At 39.6% G+C, this 26,668-nt stretch overlaps 1 protein-coding gene across 1 annotated transcript in view; it reads left to right on the forward strand.

Moving 5' to 3' along the window:
- UBE2Q2 (ubiquitin conjugating enzyme E2 Q2) overlaps positions 1-26,668 on the forward strand; it is a 46,071-nt gene that overhangs the window by 14,820 nt on the left and 4,583 nt on the right. The window contains exons 2-9 of the mRNA XM_054272837.1: positions 1,146-1,250; positions 7,768-7,872; positions 9,459-9,515; positions 11,567-11,707; positions 17,994-18,078; positions 23,367-23,427; positions 25,483-25,573; positions 25,902-25,960. Of these exons, the coding sequence (XP_054128812.1) occupies positions 1,146-1,250; positions 7,768-7,872; positions 9,459-9,515; positions 11,567-11,707; positions 17,994-18,078; positions 23,367-23,427; positions 25,483-25,573; positions 25,902-25,960 (704 nt within the window). The remainder of the gene's footprint in view (positions 1-1,145; positions 1,251-7,767; positions 7,873-9,458; positions 9,516-11,566; positions 11,708-17,993; positions 18,079-23,366; positions 23,428-25,482; positions 25,574-25,901; positions 25,961-26,668) is intronic.

The raw sequence follows: 26,668 nt of genomic DNA on the forward strand, positions 1-26,668 counted from the left end.
TAAAACTGAGGTTCAGCAATTTGTCCTCAGCTACTAAAATTCAATTGAAAGAGTGAGAAGTGGAGAATGCCTTTAATAACTAAAACAAAACAAGTAAAATCCACACACATCAATGACATGAAGGGACACTTACTGTTGAGTTGGAAACTACATGGTATTTTCCATCCTCACAATCTTACCAAACCTGTGCGAGGAGAAAAATTCAGTTGGTTTTTAGAATGTGTGAGCAAGAGCCAAGGGCTTTCTGTTTACCTTTCTGTAGCAGGGATACAGCTTTGGAAGGGCTGCATGCTCTGGCACCCGTGAGCAGCTGTGGGTCACATCTCTTCCATGGGTTCCATGTGCCCAAACCACGGCTTGTTGTGGAAAATGGAGCACACTTGTAATGCTGTGAGCTCATTTGTGTCACCTGGCTGTGTCCTGGCACCCCCTGCCAGCTGTGGGACTCTGGGTGGAATGGAGTTACTCTGTGAGCTCTCCTGGATTCAGGGTATTGCACGAGACATCTTCAACAGTGGAATGTCCTCAGTGAGCCTTGGTGGTACAAAGATAAAATGGCACATTTTACCTGTCATTAAACTGTGATCTACCAGTTAAACTGTCCTCCAGGGTAGGACATTTAAGGTGCATTGCTTTTGGCTGAGGGTCGGTGCCTGAAGAGTTGCAATAGTCCTGTTTAAAGAGGAAATCTAAAGACACCAACTTTTATCACTTTCACAACTTTTCTTTGCAGGCAGCTGCATTTTTATGAAAAGTCAGCATCAGTTTTATTCTTTGACATGTACTACTTGTGATTCCATTTTTTGCTAATTATCACCCATACCACATTCTTAAACTTCTCCCTCCTGCCCTACCTGCCCCAAGGTTTTAAACATTTCAACACTGTTTCTTATGTATATCCATCATCTGAGAGACAAAAATAGGTTGAAATACTAGAAGAACCAGTTGACTAGATTTCTTTCAATTTCTTTTGCATTAGCTAAAGATGTGGTGTTAAAAGCTTCTGTGTTACCTGACATAGAGTAAGATTAAAGGCAATATTAACACTGTGTTATGAAATTTTGGGGGTAAATGATTTTTAAAGCTTTGGGATTTTTTGCTTATTTGTTGGGTCTTGTGTTTTGTTTTTTGGTTTTTTTAAACAGGAATCTTACCCCTCTTCATCACCAATATGGTTTGTAGAATCAGATGACCCAAACCTGACTTCAGTCTTAGAGCGTTTAGAAGATATTAAGAAGAGCAATACTCTGGTGAGTGAAGTATTTTGGTTATTTTGGACATTTACTTGGGATTGTGGGCTTACCTGGCTTTGTCACATTAACAAGCAGATCAGCTAGTTCACTTTTAGGGTTATTTGGGGGATTTTATAAACACAACTTTCTTTTCCAAAAAGCTTAGGGGCCAAAATTAATCCAAAAGATTTGAGGCAAGAAGGAAAAGATAACTTCTTTTAGAGAGTAAGCTTTTAAGTAAGGTTTCAGCCCCAGTAATTAGTGTGATGCTTTCTGAAAATAATTAAACAGTGCAGTGGATGAAAATGTTAAAACTGCTGAATAAGACAGCTGTTGTAGAGTTTTCTTTGCACAGAAATCAATTGCAGAGGCAAAACTTTGTGCTCTTGAGAATGTATATCCTCCAAACCATGACTCTAATACCAAGAATTCTTGGTTTCTTTAATCCTTTCCTTCTTTCAAAGGAAACTTGACCTGAGAGCTTCTGGTTCATCAGAAAGTTTCTTAGGTGCTGATACATTTAAGCAGTGTTGTGACTTTGGACAATTGCTACTTAAAGGAAATCTTTGTGTACAGATTATGATGGCTGTTTTGTGTTTCAGAAAACTCAAGCATTGTATCTTACTTAAATAAGTGAGATCACTTTCATGTAGTGATGGGAGCTCAGAGGAAAGGCACATGAATATAAAAATTAATTTCCTAGTCTCTCTAGGAAATTGCCCTTAAATAGAACTTGGAAATAAATTTCAGTACAAATGCAGTTGGTGCCTCAAAAAAGGGTATTGCAGCATACTGACAAACTCAGGTGATCTTTGTTAATAGATTGTATTAACATTTTGTGTTTATTTTGGTGGACATGAATGCAATACATACTGAAGAATCAGAATACCGCTTATTGCATGGATTATGTGCTTTGTATTTATCTGGTTTGGGAAAAATTTGGAATGTTCTTTCTGCAGAAAACCCACTACTTGTTATGTTTCTGGGATAATGTTCACCTAGGATACCCAGCCTTATGTAAAAATGTACAAGTGTCCTTTTCTGAAGATAGTTTGCATCTGAATATAGGTTGTGTTTGACTTCTAGCAAAAATAATTAGGAAACTAATAAAAGTGAGTCTTTGTGGGCCTTGCCATAATTAAAAATAATTGTAAAGGGACGTTAGGGCTTTCATGAATTTTGTTGGATCTGATTGCACAACATGTACATCTCTGTATTTTCTACTTCAACCTATGATTTGACTGAACTACATTCAGAAGAATATTATAAATCTTAGTCTTTAAGCTTTGCCTGGAAAGGAGCAGTAGCAGAAAATCTGGCTAAATGAGCTTTTTGCTTAAAGACACTTTCAGAAGATTGTGCAGCTTGAAGCTGGTGTGGCTGATGTTCAGCCTAAAGGTTCTGAACAAGGTATTTATTTCCTGTGTGCAGCTGCCTGCAAGAGGCTGCAAAGCTTTGTTGTAAACATGCATGGGACTCGCTGTGCTGAATTGCATATGCACACAGACTGCTTATGTAGCTGGTAGGAAAACAGCTTTGCTATCAAGATTGTACTTGCCCATGTAAAAAATCTGCTGGGTTGCTGTAATAGACACCTGTGATGGCCCATTGGTTTCTCAGGAATCCACCCTGCTTTGTGCTGTGCCAAGGTGAAGGCAGATGGGAGTGGTTGAGGAGACAAGTACTTGCACTACAGAATCTGATTTCTTTTTTTGCTCCAAAGACATGGCTTGTGACTTTTTAATTTGTTTTTTTTTTTCTCCTTCAACTCTTCCCCATAGAACTCCGTCCCTTTCAGTGGCATGGAGCACTCACACAGACTTTGCAGCAAACTAAGAAGGGATAGAGGACTACAAATCCAAAGGCTTCTTATTTATCACAGTCTCATAAAAATTCACTTAGTTTAATTTAGAATAATCTAGAATGTTTCAAACTAGTTTCATTTAATTTACTGCAGATAAAGGATCATTAGTGCCATGTTGCTCTAAATTCAGAGTTACTGGAGCAGTCAGATTTTGAATGGAAGGAGGCATAGGACTCTTCCAGGAGCTCAGCTGTGCTAAAGGCAGTGCTAGCACATGTACCCTGGTTTAGCCTTTGGTATTCTACTGCCCTTTCTACCTGTTTTGTAACATGGGACAGGTGTCAGCTGTTGGGAAACCGAAGAATATGCTCTTCAGGCATAAATGTTTGACATGTGGAAGCCTTGTTATTTGACATGGTAACACAAAAACTGATTTATGATCTTGAAAGTGTTTCCTGGAAAATCTTCTGTGGGTCTGGAACTGTGGTAGTTATCTTGCCACCAGCATGTTGCTTTTACTATGAAAATTTGTCAAAACACTAAAAATGTTGAAAGGTTATTAAAAATATGATCATCTTGGATATCATCAGGTTTGGACAGCTTAGCTGCTTGGTTGTCAATGTTGGGCAAGTTTCAGTCAGCAGATAAAGAGGCTACAGAGTTCTTTCAGCCCCTAGTGTCTCCTGAATTTCCTTCTGAAAATCAGCCATGCTTTAGATTTCTGAAGTATGAAACTGCCATCTGCCTTCTAGTGGCTGTGCTATGCAAAAGAGAAATCTTACTGTGGTTTCCCTTGTTCTGTTTAATATGATGGAAGTTACATGATGCGAGTCTGAAGCCTCAAACCTTATTTCATGAGATGTTAACTATAACTCTACACTATTTGGAGGTTTGCTTTTTAAAGAGAATAGGGAAATGGGCTGAAATTCAGAGGTAGCTTTAATTCTCACACTCCAGACCTTAAATTTGCATGAAAGATGTCAAAAGTAAGTACACAATTCCTGGCATAAGTATGTTTACAGCTTGGGTAAGCTGCTGTCTTGAAATACACTGCTTCTGTGCTAATATTTTAGATTAATCCCACATGGAGGCATTTCAGGGAAGAATGTTGTCTCTTGCAAACTCCCAGTGTGGCAGCAGCTATTTCTGCATTGGGAGTTGAAGAGACAAAATGCAGGAATCAGCTTTGCTTTAGTCTGAAGCTGCCCAAGGCTGCTGAGTGTGGGGGAGGCCAGGCCAGGTACTGTCACTGGTACCTGATAACCAAGCAGTGCCACACTCCAAGTGACAATTACTGCTTCCCCCTGCTTCCATTTGTATCCTTGTTCAGCACTTTCTCGGTGGTAGGCTAAGATTTATTGATGCATTTATTTTTATATAGATATTGTGGGTGTAGGTAGAGACACACAGAATAATTAAGTCTTTTTATGCTTAAACTGTACTTCTTAAATTCATTTTTCTTCATAATCAGGAAACAGGGTGCTTCATAGTAAGCCCAGCAGGATATTAATACCATCAAAGGTATCCTAAAATTGTTAATGCTTTCCTACTACATTAGGAAGAAATCTTCATACATAAAAAAGCCTCCTAGTGTAGGCTAGGAATTTTTCAGAAAAAATTGTTTTAAACTGTTTTTGGATGTGCAGGACATTAAGATAGGAAACACAATTCCGAGAGGTGTTTGTGTCCTGAACCAGCATTATGATGTCCAAAAGAACCACCAACTTCTCCGAACTCCTGAAGCATTAAAAATTATGGAGGCTGTGTATTCTACTGGTGTAATTTTTGTTATTTTGATATTAATTATAATCATTTTAACAAATTTAGAAATGTGTTGTGTTTGGTCACTTGTGCAACCTATTGACTGTTGCCCTGTGGGTTAGTAGTTCTGGTTGCTGTTTACTTTGTGCTCTAGGCAGTTTGTGTTCCAGGGGACCCACTGGTGTGCTGAGAGCTCACTTCAGTAGCCTCCAAGTGTGTGTGTGTGTAAAGCATTCATTTTACATTAGTCAAGCCTGTGAAGTTACCCTGGAAATGCATTTAAATTATTAATACATGACAGAAATCTGCTCTCCCTTTTGATAGTCTGTTCATGTACATACCAACACATACCAAATCTTGCTTAGAGCACGGGGCTGGATCAGATGTCTTCCAGACATGACTTTCAGCTCAAATTACCCTGTGATTTTTCATACAGATGAGCAGAGGATAAGGGATAACAGTGATGGTGATCCATGGCAGAAAGATCAATGGTATTAAATTAATTCCTGTGGAGGAAAAATGTAGCAATAAGGAAGAAGGGTGGAAAGGTTGTACAGACAGGATCAGCTTCTTGCTCTGCCACCACCTTTGCAAATTGTAGACACTGATTGCAAATAAAGCAGCTGGTCTGTAGAAATGAGCTGCAGTATGAGTTGCATTAAGCTAACCCTGCAGTGTAGAATCCTTCCAAGGAAGGAGATCCCTGCTCTCAGCAGGTCTCTGCCTTCCCCTTCATGATGAAATGGTACTTGTGTGCTGAAGCACACCAGAATTGATCTGCCACAAGGCTGATGAGCTGTCACAGGGTGTTGTGATCTGTGGTGCAGTGGAAATGAGGAGGTGAAGAGCTGCTGGAGGGCCTTGTCAGGCACAGCTGTAACTCAGCCCAGACTGTGCCAGAACTTTGCTGTTTTGGGGGTGCTCCTGTTCCTTGCTTGTGGTGCTGTGCTCAGAAGCAAGGGAAGCTTACAGTGTCCTGGCTGCAAAATTTCCTTCTGAATTCCAGTTCAGCTGACAGGACTATCTGGGGGGAGGAGGGGGAGTGAAGAAAGCAGGGCAGGAAGCAATTCTTAACACTCCAGTCCTTACTGTTTCTCTGTCAAGGCACATCTAATACTATATTCATCTTCTTTTCCAAGGCCAGTGCTAATTGACCAGCCCAATGGTGGCAGTCTTCCCTCACTGCTTAGATTTATTTTTGTATGATTCACAGAAGATTTAAACAAATTATTGGCTCTGTGAGAAAAATTACAGCTCCTGGAACTGTATGGTTCATGTTCCAGCTCTCCACGAGGCAATGTTTGTGCAGAGAAAAAGTTTCTCAACAAAATGCATAGCAGTGCAATTCTAAGTATCTTGCACATACTGAAAATAATAGTTCTAGGACCTGTGGTTCTATCTGGCAACTAACTTTTTGATTGATTAACCTGATTCCTGTCTGCTGAAAGGTTTCATGATGTTCTGGATACCTGGGAAGCTTCAAACAAGTGTAGAGTCTTGATGCTGATGAGAAACATGATTGTTACAGAAGGGTTTTTGCCAAAACCTATCATGTCTCATGTATATACTCCTAAGAAATGTGGTGCTGGTGCTCCAGTCCTTTAGGTTATATCTGCTTTATTTTTGAGTTAGGTTGATTATCTGCTTTATTTTGGGGTTGGGTTGGCTATCATGAATGATGCAGGAACAGCAGACTTGGTGTGATAGTTCTAATGCAGGCTGGTACCTCAGTTCATGGCCTCAGATGGATAAATAACATTCCTGTGAAGCACAATGTGAAATTCTGCTGTAGAAGGGAAAAGCACTGAAGCTTTCAGATAACATAAGGGCAACATTTTCCTGTCACTGCTAGTGGTTAGGGCTTGGAAACCCTGGACAGACTGAATTTTTCACTTTCATTGGGGTAAGGTGAGAGCATTTAAACTGGCCAATGGCAAGGCTTTAGACAAGTACTTTGGAGTGTGTGTGCAGAAATGACTGTCTTGCACGCTGCCCTCGACAAGTGGCAGGACAAATTCTCCTTGGTTTTGGGAAGAAAAGTCCATAAATGGCTGTATGATTTCTGCAAGCTTCATCTAGGTTAGTATTTTGCAAATGATGAGATGTTGACCCTTTTACAAATAGATTTTGCAGTCCTTTTTTGTTTACCTGACATAGCTGTGCAAAGACCTTGGAAAGCTGGGAAATGCAGCAGTATTTCATGTCTTGGCCTTAGCTAGGAATCTGAGGCTGTCCAGTGAAAGTGAAGAGTTGTAGAAATCACCTTCATTAGTGTGATGACCAAAGAGCAAACTTAATGTTTGTTTTTGCAGAAGTAAATTATTTTCTGCCTTACATTAGTGAGTGTGAGGTGGTGCATAGTTTGCAGTTAATAGAGCACAATCAGTGGAACAGGTTGGAAGCACAAATCAGAGATAGTAACAGATTGTGCCTCACCCTGACACAAGATACTGCAAGCAGAGTGCCTGGGCTCCAGCTCAGAGCCCTCCTGGCTCCTGGGACTTGGACAGGGTTGGTCCTGCTTCTGCTGCCTCCCTGGTGTGCCCTGTGAAGGAATTCAGGGTATGGAAAACCAGACTGTTCCCCCTTGGTTATTTAAGCTGGGAAATGGGAGTGGGCCATTTTGTCTCATGGAATGTGACCATTTGCTTATTCCATAGTGATGTGTGGCTCAGACACCTATGCTTGGAATAGATGATGCTGTCAGGCCAAAAATGGTTTTTCTGCTCATGGCTTTCTCCTTATACATAGGAAGATGAATGGGAGTCATTGCTAACTTGCCATGTCCTTGAGTTTCTGTTGTGGGGACTTTACTACAAAGATTGCAGAGGAAATTTTATTCCAGCCTTAGCAGATTTAAAGGCTGTACGCTGACTTTAAGTTCAATATCAATGTGTGAAGAAAATTCTAAATATACTTCTCTGTGATTTGGTTTAAATGAATTTATCCATGTGTTTTTGTTGTTTTTAGCTTCTTCAGCAGCTGAAGCGATTAATATGTGACCTCTGCAGATTATATAATCTTCCTCAGCATCCAGATGTTGAAATGTTAGATCAGCCATTGCCAGCTGGACAGGTAAATCAAAAAGCTGTGAACACCTTCTTATGCCAATAAAGGAGTTGGTTTTTTAACTCCAAGAAACAACATAATGGGAAAGATTGAACCTTGTGTAAACCAGAACTGAGTTATGAAGCACTTTCAGATTATGGTGTCTTCAATCTGAATTTTATTTGCAAAATCCATTTAATAATGGTGTGATAATATTACACAATTCCCTTTGAAGTGCCTGTATCACTGCAAGGTGTGTATGTATATACCAGTGCTGTCAAGTTTAATTCCCTCCTTAACACTGTTCAAGCCAATCTCTGTGCACTTGGAGTGCTTCCCAAAGTTACTTTTTCTGAAATATTTGGCTCTTTGTTGAAGAGTATGTGTTTCACAGTGTGCACTTGGATGAACTACTGTTGATGTTTTCCTTCTTCAATCCCTTGCAGAGACATGGGATATCCAGGCCATATGTTACTTTGGGAAGGGAGGTGCCTTGCTTATTTCTTGTGCACTTGAAAAATTAAGAATTCTGAAGGCCTGAGGTGTTCTTCTTAACCAAAATGTTTTGTATTGTGTTGAAAACAGAACTGGTAACTGACAGTAGCTGTTCTTTTCTGTTTTTGAATAAGATTATGGGATCTTCTTTTCTTTGTACACATTAAGATGACATGATTGCTAAAATACTCCTTTAGAGTGACTGATGCTTTCCTGAGGTGACAGTGCTGTAGTAATGACAAATAACTTGCTTAATTTTTGGTCACATGCCAGATTGTAATCCTATAGGTCCTTTCTCTGAGCCACCCCCTCAGCAGTGCAGCTGTAAGGCAATGGGCTGTGCTGTTAGGGTGTAGCTGTGTGAAGGGTCTCACATGTGCTGTGAAACTCAAAGCAAACTCATGGAAAGTGAGTCTGAGTCTGACCAAAGACTCAGCTGGTCCCATAGATTGTCTAGAGCAGTGTCATTACTTCTTTACCAAAGGAAGAGTGAGCAGAGGACGAGCATATCAGAATACTCCTGAGTATTTCTGCAGCTCAGAGTTCCTGAGCTTGGAGTGGTATCCTGAAAGAGAGTCATAAAAATTAACTCAGTGTATTGTTTTGATATTTCCTCAAACAGGCTAATAGCAATGGCTACATGATGATACTAGTGGCTGCATGGAAGTTCCAGGTAGTGAGAAAAAGAATCCATTAAGTTCTAGAGGTCTAAAGTTCATTGAGTTTTTTCTTTCTAGGAGTGTAGCATGTAGATGGATTCTAGTCAGAGCCATGATCTGATTTCATGCTTAAGGGATGGTGGGTTGTAACCCACTTGATGTGTTTGTTGCATTTGACAGTGTCTCAGAATAGGATGTTCCTTATCTGAATTTAAAGCTTCTACTTACAACCTTATTGGAATTAATTGAGACATTCTATTTATTTTTGCTTCATGAAAAAGTCTCTTCACTGTCATATTCCAGGAAAGCATCTTTATGCATCTTACCCTTATCTGCAAAGGACTGAAGTTTGGCATGTAACTTTTGCATTTACTGCTTCTCTTTGAGAGTAGACTTGCTGATTTTGAAAGCAAGGAGAGTATGCAAAACTTATGCAGAACTTTCATTGTTGTACTGCAGAATGGAACAACAGAAGAAGTTACATCAGAGGAGGAGGAAGAAGATGACATGGGTGAAGTATGTCTATAAATGAGATTGTTGTCCTAATCTAGTAGAATTTTGTCATTTTGCTCTGCAATGTCTGGCTAATAATTAAACCAAACTGTAACATGTTACCTCCCTGGAGTTCAACAGAAAAGATAATTAAAATTTGGATGTTTACCTGAATGTCAGCTTTCCCTTCAACCAGAAACCTAGTGAAATTTTCTTCTTAAACCTAGATCTCAGCTGTGAGGTACTTGGATACAGAGAATTGGACATCTGTTTGTGCTTTAGTCAAACAATACATAACATTGTGTGCCAAATCAGTAAGTTTTTGGTTTTTGCATTGTTAACTCCTATTTCAAGCAGCATGTGAACTGGCTCTGATATAGTTGGAAGTGCCTCCCAAACTGAAGCAGACTTGCTAAGAGTAAATCAGTTTGCTGACTCATTAAATGGGTGAGCTTGTTTTTGACTGTAATAAATTGAAGGGACTGGAAGGACATTGAAGCAGACACCTTAAACTTTAATGTCCATGTCTGGCAACATGGGGCTCTCTTTAATGAGCTTTTTAGTTGTAAGAATCACCCTTTTTGCCTGCATCTGCTACATGTTAGAATAGCTCCAAGATTCTTGCTTTCTTCACTACTATAGACTGCCTTATTATAGTAGAACTGTTCTAACTACTTCAGATTTAGATTTTTAATTGAGGTTTAGTAAGAATGAACTACTCTCTCTGAATAAATGATCTTCCTATAGAAAATATCAATGCTACCAAGTTCTTAAATTAATTTGTAGCAGCCTTTCTTATGCCATATTAAGCCTGATCCAGACTACATCTGCTGGAGCTGGTGTTTCTGTAAAGGTGCTGTTTCCCATGTCCTGCTGGCACAAGGCTCTGATTGCTTGCAGACTGCTAGAGTAGCCTTTTGCATTCTGTTTGGGTTACTTTGTAAAAAAGAGAAGTGATCTGCCATCATTTATTAGCTGTCAGGGGTCATTGTGTGTGGCAGTGATATCTGTAACCTGTAATCTAGTCCCAGTTCTACATGGAGAAGCAGTTTTCAGTTCCTCAGCTCTGTCATTAGAGAAACATGAGCATTTTGAAGAATACTTGGTCTGAAGTCTGTTACAGCTGAAGGAGACAGTGTTGTCAGATGCACCAGGTGTATTTCTTGTTACATAGGACATCCTTGAGTGTGGGTTTTCCTGCCATGCAAACTGATGGTGCATGGAGAGCAGCCCCAGGTGTGCCAGTGCTCTGCACACTGGAGTGTATCTGATGGTTGTGTAACCAAAATCTGCTGGTGTGGCTGCTGCAGTGCTTCCTTTTTCGTGTCAAGGTGTTTACATGCTTCCCCTCCTCTCCACAGGCAGCATTTGAATCACCTTCAGACAGTTGTCTGAAGCTCAGGGTGCTTCTCTGCCACAAAGATAAGCCCATCTCAGGATACAGAGTGGAGGGGTTTTAGTGCCTTGGTCTGGAACATAGAACTGAAGTGTTGGCTTGGGTAATCAGAATGCTTCACCACAGAATTTTGTCTTATGTTCCAATTCCAAAATTACTGCATCTAATCTCTAGCTGAAATGTTAGCCTTGAATAAAGTACACATAGTTTTCTAATATTTAACTTTCTTGAAGGGTTGCTGTAGCCCTGCCAGATAGGTTAATCACAGCTTGTGAGAAGTGCAATATAGTAGGATTCTAATTTCAAAAGGGCCTTTTAGAAACATCTTGGAGCTACCCTATCTTGGGGTACTTTTGGATTCTCTAGTCCAGTTTGCTGCCTACTTCAGTGAGCTAATTCTCTACAATCTTTATCTTCTTGCACAGGTAGTACTTGTTTCTGTGACCAGAAACATGTTGTGAATTTGGGTTTCATTTGTATTATGAAGGTTCCCTTTATTTCCAATGGTTATGTTGGCTGAGGGTAAAGTTAGAACAAACTAAAAATGGCATCCAACAATCACAAATGCATAGTGCTGTGCAGTATGTGACTGTATCCCACGTGCTTTTGGAGAGGGTTTCATTGAATGAAGAGCACAGCACAGTTATTTACAATTAACTTCTCTCTCTCTCTCTCATAGGACATTGAAGATCTGGATCACTATGATATGAAGGAGGAGGAACCAGTTGATGGGAAGAAATCTGAGGATGAAGGCATTGAAAAAGAGAACCTTGCAATCTTAGAAAAAATCAGAAAAAATCAAAGGCAAGATCACTTAAATGTGAGTTAAAGATTCCATGCTTTGTCTTTGCAATACTTCTGACTTTAAAACAGAGATGATTTTCTGGAAAGAAAGCCTACTCCTATACACCTAGACATAAATTAACCTGTAGCTGACTCTTTACCTGCTCATCTGCAGAGGTATCCATGGGTTATCCCTTTATTTCTTGCTTGGTGCCTTTGTTACAAGCATTAGTTCTCCTTGCAGAATCAGCAGAATGCCTCCAGGCTTTGAGCTTGACTTTTGCTGCTGAACCCTTATTTAAGTAAAAAAACTAAAGCCATAATTAAAAGTGTGTTAAAAGTCATGGGTGACTTAAAATACTCAGCAAACCTGTGCTTTAAATCCATTTTATGCATGAGTTTATTTTTCAGTAGTAGCTGTGCCACCTGGAAGTTACTGAAGGGTGGTGGATTGTTGTGCAGTATTTTATTGCATGCATAAAGTAAAGGACCTTCAGCAGCTCTGCAGCTTTGTTGTCAGTTTTCTGTGTGATCTTACCAGCAGGCTGTTGTAGAAAAAGTCCTTATTCTCCAGAGGCTTAGAAACATTCTGTCCCAAGTGCCAGGCTCCAGAGAGGCTTCTGCTTCTCAGAGGTGCATGTAGGAGGGTGTGATGATGTCATACAGCCTTAATTCTATTTACCCTGACTCCCAAAGAAATCAAAGCTTTTGTTTCATAGAAGCTTAAAATGTATAAACCATGAAATTTAATATTTCTGCTTATGATCTACTTCATCCACGAGATTTTAAAGTTTTAACACCTAAACCTGATTGGCATTTCAAGGTTTAAAAGCAGGTAAACATGAGGTCCCAAACTGCTTTGGCTGTATAGTCAAGTCCTGTTTTGAGACTTGAGTAACCATAAGCACAACAGTCACTTACTGGTTTTGTTTAAACTTGAATGTTCACAGTTTGAGACAATGCCTAGTGAGGTTTTGTGTGTTTCTGTGTGTATAACTCAAACTGCTAATACTAAGGAGTCTTTAATTGTTAAAGAAAATTTAACCTCTTGCAGCCTGAAAGGCATGGCCTGCTTTACAATCATGTAAAATGTGGTAGAACAGAAAAAAAGGTTTTTGTGGTGTCAGCATTCTTCCTTGGTGCAGAAAGCCTCTTAAAACTGCAGATTTTCTTTTGCTATCTATTCTTTTCCTATTTGGCCAATACTGCCTTTCCTTTTGCTTTTTCCCTCCACATTTAGTGGAGTTGAAATGAACACTGCTGGTTTTCTGTTTGACAACAGCAGATTCAACTTACATAATAGCTGTTTCTCATGCCAGGACACTCTCGTTGATGCTGGTGCATAAACAAGGTCAGCTGAGAGCAGGGAACAGGGTATTCAACTGCTGCTGAGGAACTGTGGTATTTTTGTGGGTCACCAGAAATAGCTGTGCTGCTGAAATAATTTCTCCAAGGACTTGTGGAAGTTTACTCCTAGGTGCTGGAGAACCAAAAGCTGGAGCTGTGCTACTGACCTAGGAAAGAGCTATCCCAGTAGCACTGTATTGGTCCTCCATGCTGCCAAACCAGGGGGCTTCTGATAGAATGTGTTAACCATGCTATAAGAGCAGTTGTTTGCTGAGTATCCTAACACAAAGCAAAATCTAAATCTGTACAGCCCTCACGACTGGTTTTCTTAGAGGACACAGAGTTTCACAAACCTAAATGCAGTGGCTAAACTAGTCTGGTTTTTTAGCTCCTTGGCATACTTTGTTTCCTCAGCAGAGGCCAATAAAACAGACCCATGCCATTTACATGCTGCTTGTTGGAAATGGGAATGTACAGCATAAAACAGGGCTTTGACTGGTGCCCAGTGCAGCCAGAAGACTTCATTTCCTTTCCATGTTCTTTGGCCCAGGTCCACGGGCTGTCCTCTCTCCCCTTGGCTGCAGTACAGGCTGGAGTTACAGATCGTGCTCAAAGCTCCTTCATGGAAAAGCAGTGCATGCACTGCCACTGTCATTTATTCCTGATAGGTTAAAGACATTTTTCTGCTTCTGAAGATGCTGTCATAGGAGTTTTTAGGGTTTATGTGTGTTGTACAAGTTAAGAATGTGTATTTACTATTTTTGTAAATGAGTTCTGTCTTTGGCAGTATCCTTAATCCCATTCTTCTTGCTGGCATCAGAAAATAAATTCGGCTTTTGGTACAGTATGTAACTTGGAGCAAGAATTAATCCTCCTCTTAACATTGTAATAAGTTTAAAGAACCACTTGCTTACCACTTGTATTTAAAATAGGTCTTTGAACTGGAATCATTAACTTCAAATATTTAACAACTTGCTGCTGCTTGCTTTTCAGAGGTCTCTCCCCACATAGTCATTTCAGAGACTAATGCCTTTCTTATTTAGATAATGCTATTAGCTTTTCTTGTTTCATGCTGAGGAGTTTAAGCACTTCCCTTCAAAAGTCTCCAATGTCTGTACTTTCATCTTCAGATTTTATGAAATCTAAGGTGTCATTTCTATTTTTAGTCTAATCCTTGAAGGAAGTATAAAACTACTTGAACTTCTAGGAATGATTGTGCTTCTGCTCAAAAATGGAGAAAGTTCAGTAACAAATGGAACTTATGTTCTTTAGCTCTTTTTGGGTTACTTTAGATTTCAGTTTATTATCTTGGTGGAGTTTACATGTTCTGTTTCAGCAAGTGATTTTTGGTCTTGTGGCTAAATCTCCTGAAATTTATTGAACGAAGAGGTTTCCTGTAGCATTCTGTTGTATTCACAGTATTTTCCTGATCAGACAGAAAACAATCAGATCTTTGGATAAAAAACTGCAGTGAGCTGCACCTCCTATCCCCTGTAACTTGGGGGGAGAGCAGGCTGTGGGTGCATTTTGAGGGTTGGAAGAGGAAAAGAAAACCCTGATGTCTCTGTGGCCTTAGTACAGCAGGGCAATGCCAAGTGGTGGTCCCACTGCCCCACGAGGTTCCTGTGTCCAACAGTGGCTCATCCTTGGGGGGAGAGTTTGAGAGCAGGACAGGCTTGTAGTGGTGCATCTTGTGAATATTTTTCATGTCCAACAGTTTTGGCTGTGAGAATTCCTGCATCAGGTATTTCTGTTATGTGCAGCTCTCAGCAGCTGGCGTGTTGTCACATAGATGTTTGCCCCTTGCAGCAGGGATTTCTCTTTACAATTTCTCATTGCTCTGGAGAGCCACAGGACAGGATGATTAAGTGAGACTTTTTGTGCCTATTTGATTACTTATTAGGAAAAAAAAGTCACTTGGGTCTGGTCCTGCAGTTCATTTAACTACTTCAGATAAAATGGCTTTGCCTTCCTGCTCTTGGCATCAGCTCCATGTGACAGATACCCATCAGATCCCATGATTGACCACTTCTGTCTGAGGCAGTTGCAACTATAAATCTTACTGTCACAATTTGAGAAATGGGAACTTTATCTCCCTTGGAGTGTCAAGTCCCACTTTTCCAGAAGGATACTGTTATTTATATCTCAGTTCAGTCTTTGAAATTATAACTTATGTGTACTGAGTTATGGAAAAAGTTTTTAATTTTAGTATCACTGTAGTCAAAACTGACCTCAATGCTCTGTATGGTGCAGTGGTGGGATGCAAGTTGTGCTCTCGTCTAAACTGCACTTTACAGTGGCTCCAAAGCCCACAAGTGACACCAGAATGAAGACGTGCTTCAGAGCACTGGTGTTTGCCATTAGGCTTACCATCAGGTTTAGCTGTTACCTTCCTCTTTAAGTTCCTCCAAGAGTAGTTCAGAGCACATAAAATAAGCCCCTGTGCTAAACTCCTTAAGTTAAGCTTGCTATCCTCTTTCTCCTGATTGTAGATGACTGCTTTACAGTCCATCGATTCTTTAGAGCAGCAAGTGTAACTATGTTTAGTGCTGCTATATAAGGAGTGAGCAGCCCAGCCAGAAACCCCTGGGGGAAAAGGGTGAAGCCAAAGACAAAGTGTGTTGAGGCTTGCTTACACACACTACAGCTAACTCCTTTAATACCACCTCATTTATCAGCAGTTATAATGGAAGTCAGGGGGATGTGGGTGTGTTAAGCTTTGGTTTTTAAATGTCTCAAGTACAGAAGATACTTAAATTTTCATTTGCCCAGATTAACTTCCAACATTATAGAAATTCAGTAGTTTAATTGGATGGAAATAGAGATGCAATGAGAGAGGTAGTTTTCCACAGGATGTCTATGACCATCTAATGTGTTCTTAAACTGCCTATATTTATAGGTTGACAGTCTGTGAAAGTGTATGAAAATTCCTTCTTTTAGTAAGAAATGCAGTGGAAGGGGCAAAGATCTGCACAGCTCTGCTCAGAAGAAAACCAAAGTCTTGACACTTGTCTATGAAATGTCTTTCCTCCAGACTCCACCTATTGATGAGTCCTAATCATAACGCTCACAAAGCACAGCAACTATACAGAGAATGGTGATTAACACTGCTGTGTTAACTGGTTAAGTGTAATGCTTCATTTTTCAGCTAATCTGTAAATAGTTGGCATAAATAGTAGTAATGTGCAGATATTGCATATAAACAACCTTTTTCCATAAAATTTCATGTACTCAGTGTTTGAGAAATCCCTTCTTTGTCTGATACTGCTCCATAGAGAGGAGCACTGTAAATAGAGAATTTACTTGTCTGAAGCCTTGTTTGTATGTAGTTTTTGTTCAATCAGATGAAAGGAGTTGCCTGTTATTTGCATGTTTAATTACAAGGATCATCCTTCATACCGGTCTGTTAAGAAAAACTAATGGAATTTCAGAAATCTGCATAATTAAATCCAATGGTGTATGAAAATGAATAGCCTTGAAAGGAAAGTCTAAGTGTAGTATTTGATACTATTAGACAGAGAAGACAGAGGACTATGTGGAGGCTTTACCATCAAGTAACTGTTGCTGATACTTAATTTTTATTAAGAAGTAATTTGTCCTGCAGTTCAGACCTTGTAGAATATAAAACATCACTGTGGACTTCAGGCAAACAGGGAGGATGTTTTGGGTATTAGGTAATGGTCACAGCTGCTTCATATTCTTCCAGAAATAGTTTTGACACTTGTGTCCAAAAAGGATATGTTTATAGGTGTTCATGGTGTCTGGAAGGAAACTGAAAAAATAAGAATCTTTGAATTTTTAGATGGAGTAAAAAAGCAGCCTCATCAACTTACTTGTTTAGTACTTGATACAGACAGGCTGAATTATCCTAGGTGGGTCTTTTTGATTTGGTAGTGGGGCAGTTTTATTTTTTGTCATGGTTTCTCCCCCCAGCCATGCTTATGAGCTCCATATGTTAGCCTGTGTTTCAGTGGCAGTGACTGAAGTGCAGGAGCAGAAAGGAACTGCCAAGGTCCAATGGAATAATCTGCCTTTGGGAACAGACTGATGGTGGAAGCCCAAGTGTCACGGGGTCAGGGTTGGGGTGGTAACTACCTTAGCTCTTTTAGAGTCCTTGTTCCTATTCTGTATTTTAAATCTTATAATGCTAACTTTTATCTCTCTGTTTTTCAAAACTCTTGAAAACCTATAGTGATATTTTGGGTGGGATGTATAAGCACAGTAATCACATAACATACAGGAAAATTGGTTTGAGTTTTCTCTCACTTTGAGGTGCTGAGCAGTACAGAACTGAGCTCTGAAAGAACAGAAGAGATTTTGCCATAGTTGCATAAATCACAAGGACTATGACAAGGCACAAGAAATATTTTGTATTTTAAGGTTTACATACCTTTGTCTTCCTCTGTGTAGATGTTGATATTTTTTTTTCCACTCAATTGCAATAAATATTGCTTTTGTTCCATGTTTTCTAAACTCACTGCTTTGTCTTATTCCTCAGGAAGCTGCTGTTCTAGAGTGGATGCTTGCCAACCCCTGTACCTTTTTCAATGACCAAATAAAAATATACCTCTGAGAAAGCAATAATACCTTATGTGTAGAAGCTCACTCTTAGGATTAGGTTTACTTTTCTTCTCAGTGTGTAAAAGCAGGATGTAAAATTAAATATTTCACTCTGAGATGTGCATCCATCTTGGAAATTAAAATGCCAAAGATTTAGGTCCTTTACAGAAAAATACCTGTTGTACCTTGATTTAACAGTTTGTATCACCTGTAGCATTTAGCAGTATATATTAATGTTCTTTAGAGGGAGGGCCTTGTTTCTTTGGGATAGATTTTGCTCACCAGAATATTTAACTTTTCAGAAACCCAGTTCTCATACAGAAATTAATATATTGTTAATACCTTCTAGTTAGTAATGTAAAGTTGTTTGTAAATACTACTTTTCACTTATTTGGAGTCTTTTTTGTTTGTTTCAGGGTGCAGTCTCTGGGTCAGTTCAGGCTTCAGATCGACTTATGAAAGAACTCAGGGATATATATAGATCACAGAGTTATAAAACAGGTAAATGCCTCAGATTTCCCTTTTAAAAATATACTTTAAATGAATTCTCCTGGGAAATACTTGCTGCTAACTTCTCTGTGTTTTGTTGTCCTGTGTTTGTATATAAGTGCATGTTTGTGTCTGCACATATGTAAAAATACATAGATACATCATGTATACTCTTATTACCTAAAGTAGTTTATTTATGGAGAAAAGTCAGAACATCTATTCCTTGCAATAATGATGTGAATTACAGTGGAAAACAAGCTTGTGTTTTAAATTAGTTGGAGTAATGAGCAGTGATTATCTTGAGGCAGTGGATGGCTGTTTCATTTATTCCTTATAGGAGCTGTAGCTAAAGTAGCTCAGCAAAGGATTTAGCAAATTGAATTGCCTGAGTGTTACTGTATGAGAAATAGAAATTACATGGATTTTGGGCAAGTTGTATTCCTCTAGGTCTGCCAAATAGACAACTCCATCACTGCAGCCAGGTGTCAGACCCTGGTGCAGGCCACAGTGAGAGCAGGAGGAATGCCTAATTAGGGAGTCAGTATAAACTTAAATACATTTTCACTTTTCTGGACTTGTGTCCATATTTATTTCTAGTGGACTTAAACCTCACTTGATGATGCCATTTTAATCGTGTGTAAAGGAACAGAGGTGAGGAGACAATAGGTTCCTGTTTTGATTTGTCATATTTAACTTTTGGGTCAATTGTTTCATGTGTGGAAGTGCTGGGGACAGTGGTAAAATGTCTGGGGTATAAATTTGATGAGGTGACCTAGTGTTGATCTAATGAAGCCTCCTTCTTTTAGCTTTGTTGCAATTGTGAGCTTGCCAGTGTGCCCCAGTGACCACTATCTGGGAAGGAATGGGTTAGTGTGTCTAGGGAGGAGGAAGCAGATCTGTGTGAAGTCAAGGGGGATGCTTTACTGCCCATTTTGACCTTCAGGGTTTGTTTTGGTGATCAGAGCTAAGGCAGGCTATAACAGTGCTGTGGGGTGCTCAGGCATGTGTGGTACCACTGGGGTCAGCCAGGGGCCCCTGGCCAGCTGTGGTTTGAGGGGAGGGTTTAGGCTCTCTAATAATGCCATTTCTTGGCTTTAGATAAACAAGTCGTAATGAGTTGCAAAAGACTGATCTTGATGTAGAAAGCGTACTCTGAATTATGAGGAAGAGCAAGTCTTGCTAAACGTGACAGAAAGATGAGGTTCTAAAGGGTGATAGCAGTACCTTAAAGCTTATGACTTTGGAAATATGTAAAAACACTGCAGCTGGATGCCTCATGTAGATCTCTAAAATATGGTAATGAAGTAGTGTCAAGTGGAGGTTGACACTACAAAGATGATGGCAATTCTGCTTTGAAACACAGTCCTACTGACACATTTATTACATTGTGCCAGTAAATTGATGCTGTTTGTTATAAAACTTGCCTGGATTCATTCCTTATGGTTTCATTTATTCTTCAACCTTGAGTAAATTTATGTTCTTGGTTCTTTTCCTTTGCATAAAACTCCTGCTTTCATAGCCTAGTTCTGCCTTTTGTTAGGTAACTGTCACCACGTGCACAGGCTGTGGCAGTAATTGGCTTTTTTAATGTCATTTTTGTTAGAGTACTTGCCCCATGGTCCATTTTACCCTAAATTTAATTTCTTCCTACTAATGCACAAAGGGAACCATTGTGAAACTCCCAGGTTCTTGTAACTGTTGCAAGGTAATTTAATGCTGTTTTCATTTCTTTGTAAGACAAGCCAGAAAGGCTAAGGCTGATTTTTAGTTAGGTAAGGATCGCTTTATTTAGTTTTCATGAGGTTACATGATTTTAGGACTGACTGTAGAACACTGGGAGTTCTGAAGTGAATAATACTTGTAGCAATAGTATTTTAATTTTTTTTCTTCTCTTGGACTGTTTTATACAAAAATACTATTCAAAGACAGTGGCTTCAACTCTAGCTGTGCATTCAAGGTAGTATCTATTTTAGAAATTAATTTCCTATATCAAATGAAGCAGTGCTGCTGGAGTTCTAGCAAAAGATTACAAACTTGCTCTCAACAGCAAAGTTGCTTATCTACCTGGGAAATCTAGGGGAAAAATTGCCCTTAAAGAAACAAAAAAATATTTTCTTATGAGTTGACAGAAGCAAAAAATACTCCAGAAAATTAAGATACTCTGTTGTGAATTAGTTTCATTAGCCTGTTCAGATAATGGGAGCCACAAGTCCTGTAAAACAAGATTATCTCATTTCCACATATCAGATTGGAGATTCACAAACGACTTAGTGTAATTTAAGGGATTGAGAAAAGAGGGCAAGAAACAAAGAATTTGGGGACATTAAATGAAACCTTTTCTGTTCGTATCTTTAGCATCTGTTTTATTCAGATATAGTTCTTATGGACTTCAATTCCCTGGTTTTATCCAAAGACTGTGTGGGATTTACTTTTTGATATAGTAATGTTGCTCTAAGTAAGATGTTGCCTGTGTTTTGAAAAAAATTGTTTTTCTTTCTACATTTCAATTTCTTTCTTTTTTGCTTGCTTCACGGTTCTGTGGGTTTCTTTTTATTTGATCACCTTTGAGTAATAAAAACCCCACCCCACCTTGTATTTAAGCAAGAGGAACCTACCTTGATTCCTTTCCTAAATTAAGGACTTCTCCTTAATTTAAAACTGCTGTTAATAAGTTAAATTATTTTGAGAAGAAAAAAAGCACATAAGTTACTTCCAAATAGCATCCTGTTGATTATTCAGAAAACCCCAAACACCTTCCCTCAGCTTTGGATGTTGTTAAGTAGCTTCTGTATCAAGATCTGGAGCCCCCTTGCTGCTGCTCCTGAGGACACAGGTGCTGTTTGGCTCAGAACTCGCTGCCTGAGGCTGCTGGAGTGTCTTGCACTGGTGTTCTGTCTCTGAGAACCCTCCTGCAGCTGCTGCCTGAGATGCAGTACAACCCTTGGGGTACAGCTCTTCCTACTGGGGAAGCTGGCAGAGTGTCTGGGCCTTGGAGCTGGACTGGGACAGGAGCTGTGGCTAAGAACAGCAGGCTCAGGGTGGTGGGAGGAGTGCAGGAGTGGGGCTGAGAGCTTAGGGAGTGAACAAAGGGATGGAAGGTTGGCAGGGTCTCCAGCTTGTCAGAGTGACCCCGAGAAAAGTTGGAAAGTCTCTTTTCCCAGCCTGGCGCTTGAAGATGGAGTCAGAGCACGTAATTTCTTGGTCTCAAGGTTGTTCATTGTTTCTTATCTATAAAATTCTTTCTCCTGCCCTGCTGAGGTCCACTCAGCAAGACAGTCAGAGGCACTCTGCCTGCCCCTGGGGTGCTGTTATCTTTTTATACTAAAAACTACATATACACTACTTAAAATTACTTCCTAATACCTATCACCTATGTTAGACAGTGAGCTTCTACTCTAAGCCAATCCATAAGTGCCAACATCACAGAAGATGGAGGCCAGGAAGAAGAAAGAGAAAGGCTGGACACACCCAGTTCCCTCCATCTTGCCTCCTGAACCCCCATACCAAAAAACCCCAAAATCTACTTTTTCACCCTGTGATAACTTCACTATTATTCTACCTAAACTGTTGTGGCTTGCTGATCTTCATATAAGGTTGGTAACTTGCTCCATGGGTCCTAAGCAAACCCACAGGTGTTTTGGGCTCTGTGCCAGGGCTTCTGAGCCCCCTGGCAGGGGTCCTGGACAGCCAGAGGGATGCCCTGGGTTCCCACAGAAGGTCTCTTGTGATCTTCCATTGTTAAGCACAGTGTCAGGAGCCTTACTGTAACTTACTGCCTTCTCTGTAAAAAGTATTGTTTGCTCCCACTTGGATGCAGGTGGAAGAAAATATTCTGGATACAGCAGTGGAAGAGATTTGTCATTAATGGGAGTTGACAATGAGCAGAGTTCTGAATGTCAACTCTTTTGTTATTACATCAGAGCAGTACAAATTTAAATTCTTAGAGTTTGTGACTTACACTAAGGTCAGTTCAGAAAATAGTGTCCTTGGATCTGGGGAATTGGAAAAAGGCCTTAATAGCTCCTTTGGTTGCTCCTCAAACAGAGATGCCGTGTTCCTGAAGTAGCTACTGATTAAAAGGGACATGGATAGCACAGTGAGTATGTGTTCAGGCCTACATTGTCATTCTAGACATAGAAAAATTAGAAATTGTGCTCTTGGCTGCAGTACCCACTTGTTAGTGGTTCTCAGAAAGGAGAACCAAGCATGGGTGCTTTAACCTGTGTGCCAAGTTTTGAAATGCTTTAGAAATTATGGTGTCTGGACAGCTTGAAATGTCACATGTACTCCAAGTACTAATGCTTATAAGCTTCAACTGTAAGATTATTTTTAGGCTAGAATAATAAAACTCAGAAATTAATATCCCCCATTCCTTGGGAAGAATGTGGTGACTGCAATCTGGTGGTTGTATTGCCTTCAGAAATTCTAGGCAAGTTCCTGATTTGTATATGGCTTCCAAATAATTAGGTCAGCAACAAGGATGCTGTTAAGTATTAGGCCAGGTAACAAGTTTAATAATAGTGGGTTAGTCTATATGCATGAATATTCTGTGAAAGAGGAGGTTTAATTTCTGTACATGACTGATACCATGCTCTAAATCTTGCTGGGTGGTTAAAGATTTATTGCTTTTTCCAGAGCTGCTTGTGAATTTATGCAGAGAGGAAGCTTTGAATATACAAGAAAATGGCAGATAATTTCCATCCTTCCCTGGAAAATGAATTGCACAACTGTTGTTTAACATGCTTATAACAAACAGGGCACTGAAAGTCACCAGCTGGCTCCCACAGACCATTCCATTCTTTAGGTGCATCTTTCTGGCTTCCTCAGTCAACTGTTGGGAATGTGCTTCATCCCCTGCTGTATCTCCTTTTTGTTGGGTTTCTACTGCATACACTGTCCTGTGTGCTGTCCTGGTCTGTCTGTACTGATGAGAACCTGGGAAACACAGTGCAGCGCACTCACACTGTTGGGAAGTGTCTTAAAAACACATTGGTGGTGTACTGGGTGTAAAATACAGTGTGTAATACGCAAGCTGGAGTTGTTGTTGTGGAAGGTTTGAAGGTGAAATGGTTAAGTATTAGAAAAAAAAATTGACTAATGTGGAATTTAATAGAAGTGAAAACACTTTTTTCTTGTAGCTCCTCAGAAGTGCATCTGCTACTGGAGGAAGGATATGCCTCAGTATCCTGCCTATTGCTTACACCTGCTGACAGTATTCAAATTTAAAGCAAAGAATGGTTTTGCTAAGTTTTCTGTCTACACTTTTAGTGCATAATTAATTCCATCTAATATTTCTACAGGGATATATTCAGTGGAACTGGTAAATGACAGCTTGTATGAATGGCATGTTAAGCTTCTCAAGTAAGTTAATAAAGTTTTAATGTGTTCTGTACAATCTTGTTTCAGTATTGCTGGAGAGATTCTTTTGATAAATGAGTATCTCTAGCCATAGTATATAAATCACCATTACATTATGTGCCATAGCATATAATCACCATTACTGCAATAGTACATTAAGGGTAATTGTAGCCACTAAATAGTGGCTGTAATTCTGATACCTAGAAAATTGTAGAGATGGACCAGTAGTGATTGAGCTGGCAAAAGGACAGACCTGCTTTTCCCTGTCAATGCTATGTGTATTGCATTAAGTGTCATTACTGTTCAATTCTAAAACTGCTCCAAAAGATACAGCCTTAAATTATGAAAATTCTTTTCAAGAATTTTTGCATTGATTTTATTTTTGTTTTGAATGACAGGGAATTCCAGCTTCTAGTTGCACTTAAGATGTAGGAAAGAACATAACTGAGTGTCATTAGTTTATTTCTACAGTTAAACAGATACACAGGTCTAAAACTTATAGCTATCACAAAAATGTGATTTATATAATGATATGTACCTTGTCTTCTGTCATTGTCTAGTATACCAAGTGAAAAGCAGTACATAACTCACCTTCTTACATCCATAGTCCTGGAACTTAAATCCTAGAGGTGTTAGAGTGGAATTATTCCTGGTAACAGGACCCCTATACAGTACCCTAAAGAAAGGAGGAGCCTACCCACACTGTGCTGGGTGGCTGCAGCAGCTGGCAGTGGATGGAGGAGCTTCCATGGGTTCAGAGATGTCCTGGGGGAAAAGGACAGAGGCTGTTTCAGCACAGGAGTTAACCTGCAATTGTTGCCTTGTCCTAGGGGTGAAACTTGTGCAACCTGGGTCACCAACTGCTGAAATAGTTTTGTTTCCTTCTTAGTGTAATCATGGGCATGTGAAGGTTTTGAGGCTGAAAATGGCAGGAATGACACATCAGAGAAATCTGTGTCACGTTATTGGAGGCCTTTCCTGTTGAGTGTGTTTGTAACCAAGTGCTCAAACCATGTGCAGTGATTTGAAACCTCAGTTCAAGTGCTGTGAACAGGTCTCATTTTCTGCCCTCAGAAAAGAGGAAGTGGAGTGCATGCAGCAAATGCCTTCCAGAATGTCTAAGAAAAGAAGTGTTGTGTTTGTTTATTGCAGCAAAAAGTGTCTGGAAACAAATGCACTATGTGCAGAGCAGCTGAGGGGTAGATGTTCAGAGGAAAGAGCCCATGTGAGGAAGGAACAGTATTGTTACTTGGAACAGGTCCCTTTGTACTGGCACAGCAAAAGCCATGGCTTGAAATGAGAGGTTCCTAAGCACTGGAAGATTTTTTCTGAAATAACTTCACACTGGTAGGATGGGGACTACCTGCCCAAGAAGTTGTGAAATCAGATGTTCAACTTTTTAGTTTCAGCTGTAGTAGTGGATTAGATTTAAGGGCCTTTCAGTCCCTTTAACATCTACTTTTGGCTTGCTGCAGGTGTTTTTGACTGGTCTCTTCTATTTAAAAGTGGATGAGGTGTCAGATTAACCCATTGGGATTAACCCAGTGGGGTCTGCATTAATGGCCAGGCTGCTAACCACCAGCATTTTGGAACAAACAGTTGTTGAAAATCTGCTGAGCAGAAGCTGCTGGCTTTAATACTTCTGCTGATGCAGATTATTTTTAACAGCTGATGCAGAAGTACAATTACATATTCCATAAAGGATTCACTAACTATGTGCTGAAAACAAGATTACTACAGTCTTCCTGTTTTTCTCCCCTCTTTTTTGAACACAGTTGAAGAGAATTAAAATTGCTCTTTTCAAATAAAGAGCTTATTTTGTGCTATGTTTAAGCAACACTTGATAGCATTGGGAATGTTCTACGTTGTAGCAAGCTTTTATGCTGATCTTGTGGCAAAGTTTTTACTTGGTAAAAGGAGCAGTAATTTCCAACATTTCACCTTAAACTGTAATTTGTAAACTACAATTACATAAAGGAAGTATTTAAGAGGAACTACTGTTTACAGGTATTGAAAATATTAACTTGATCTATGGTCTCCCCCCTGCTGCTTTTACAGGGTTGATCCTGATAGCCCACTGCATAGTGATCTTCAGGTCTTAAAAGAAAAAGAAGGTGTAGAATACATTTTACTCAACTTCTCTTTTAAGGTAAGTGTCTGTAGGACAAAAAGCTGCAGTTAAATTTGAGGCTTTCTATAGAAAATTACTGAAATGACCCTCAGCTGTTACTTGGGTAATAATGGATCTGTGGTCTTTAAAAAAAGGGTGGGAAAAGAAAACTGACTTTTAAGTTAATCTCTGAAGCTTCCCAAAAAAAAGCTTTTTAGCCAATACTATAGAAAGTGAATTTTTACACAACTGAAAAATTGTAGTACTTCAAATCTGATTTGACAAATAAGGCTGTTGAAATACTTTCTGTTTGGGAAGCAGTGTCCCAGTATTTTCCTTAACCTGTTTTTTTTATTATTCTTCTCAGGATAACTTCCCTTTTGATCCTCCCTTTGTGCGAGTGGTGTCTCCTGTGCTCACGGGAGGGTAGGTTTGAGCTGTCCTGCAGAAATTGTGCTTTGTGGTAAAAATGTTCAACTTGAAAAACTCTGTGCCTGCCATATGTGTAAGAACTGACCTCTGTGGGGAGTTAACATTGCTCTTTCTTCTCCTCTTGTAGGGTGCTTTGGGTTGGTGCTTTGAATGGGTGTTGATCCCCTTAAGTTTGCTGTAAAGTCTTACCTGTCTCTCTCTTGCTGGTAGCACTGCCATAAAGTTTTTGTTTAAAAATCCCTCAAATGCTAACCCAAAACCACAAAATTTCATTGAAAACATGCTCCAAATGTCATCTAAAGCATGTTTGACATGCTGTCTGTGGGACTCGTATATACCCATGGAGAGACAATTTCACCTTCCAAGGCTTTTAGGCATCTCCTGGTGACAGGAAATGATACCTGCTTTTGAAAATGCAGTCTGTGATAGCTGGTGCTGATTCTTATGTGATTTGTCATGTGTTTTTCTTTAATTCAGTAAATGGTTAGTGCAGTTAAATAGGGTTCCTGAGGGGTGCTGCTATCTCAAAATTAAACAAGCAGACCCAAACACCAGAAAATTCATTGGCTTCTAATTTGATTGTACTCAGGCTTCTTTTTAGAATGAAAAAGGATGGCTTTTCAGTGGTCATTTCCCTGTGAATGTCACTTGGATCTATGAGGTATAAATGTCTTGATGACAGAGGAGAATACATTTTGGCAG

The sequence above is a fragment of the Melozone crissalis genome, unplaced genomic scaffold, assembly GCF_028551555.1.
Source record: "Melozone crissalis strain CALT ecotype California unplaced genomic scaffold, PUWL_Pcris_2 ptg000014l_1, whole genome shotgun sequence".
Lineage (NCBI taxonomy): Eukaryota > Metazoa > Chordata > Aves > Passeriformes > Passerellidae > Melozone > Melozone crissalis.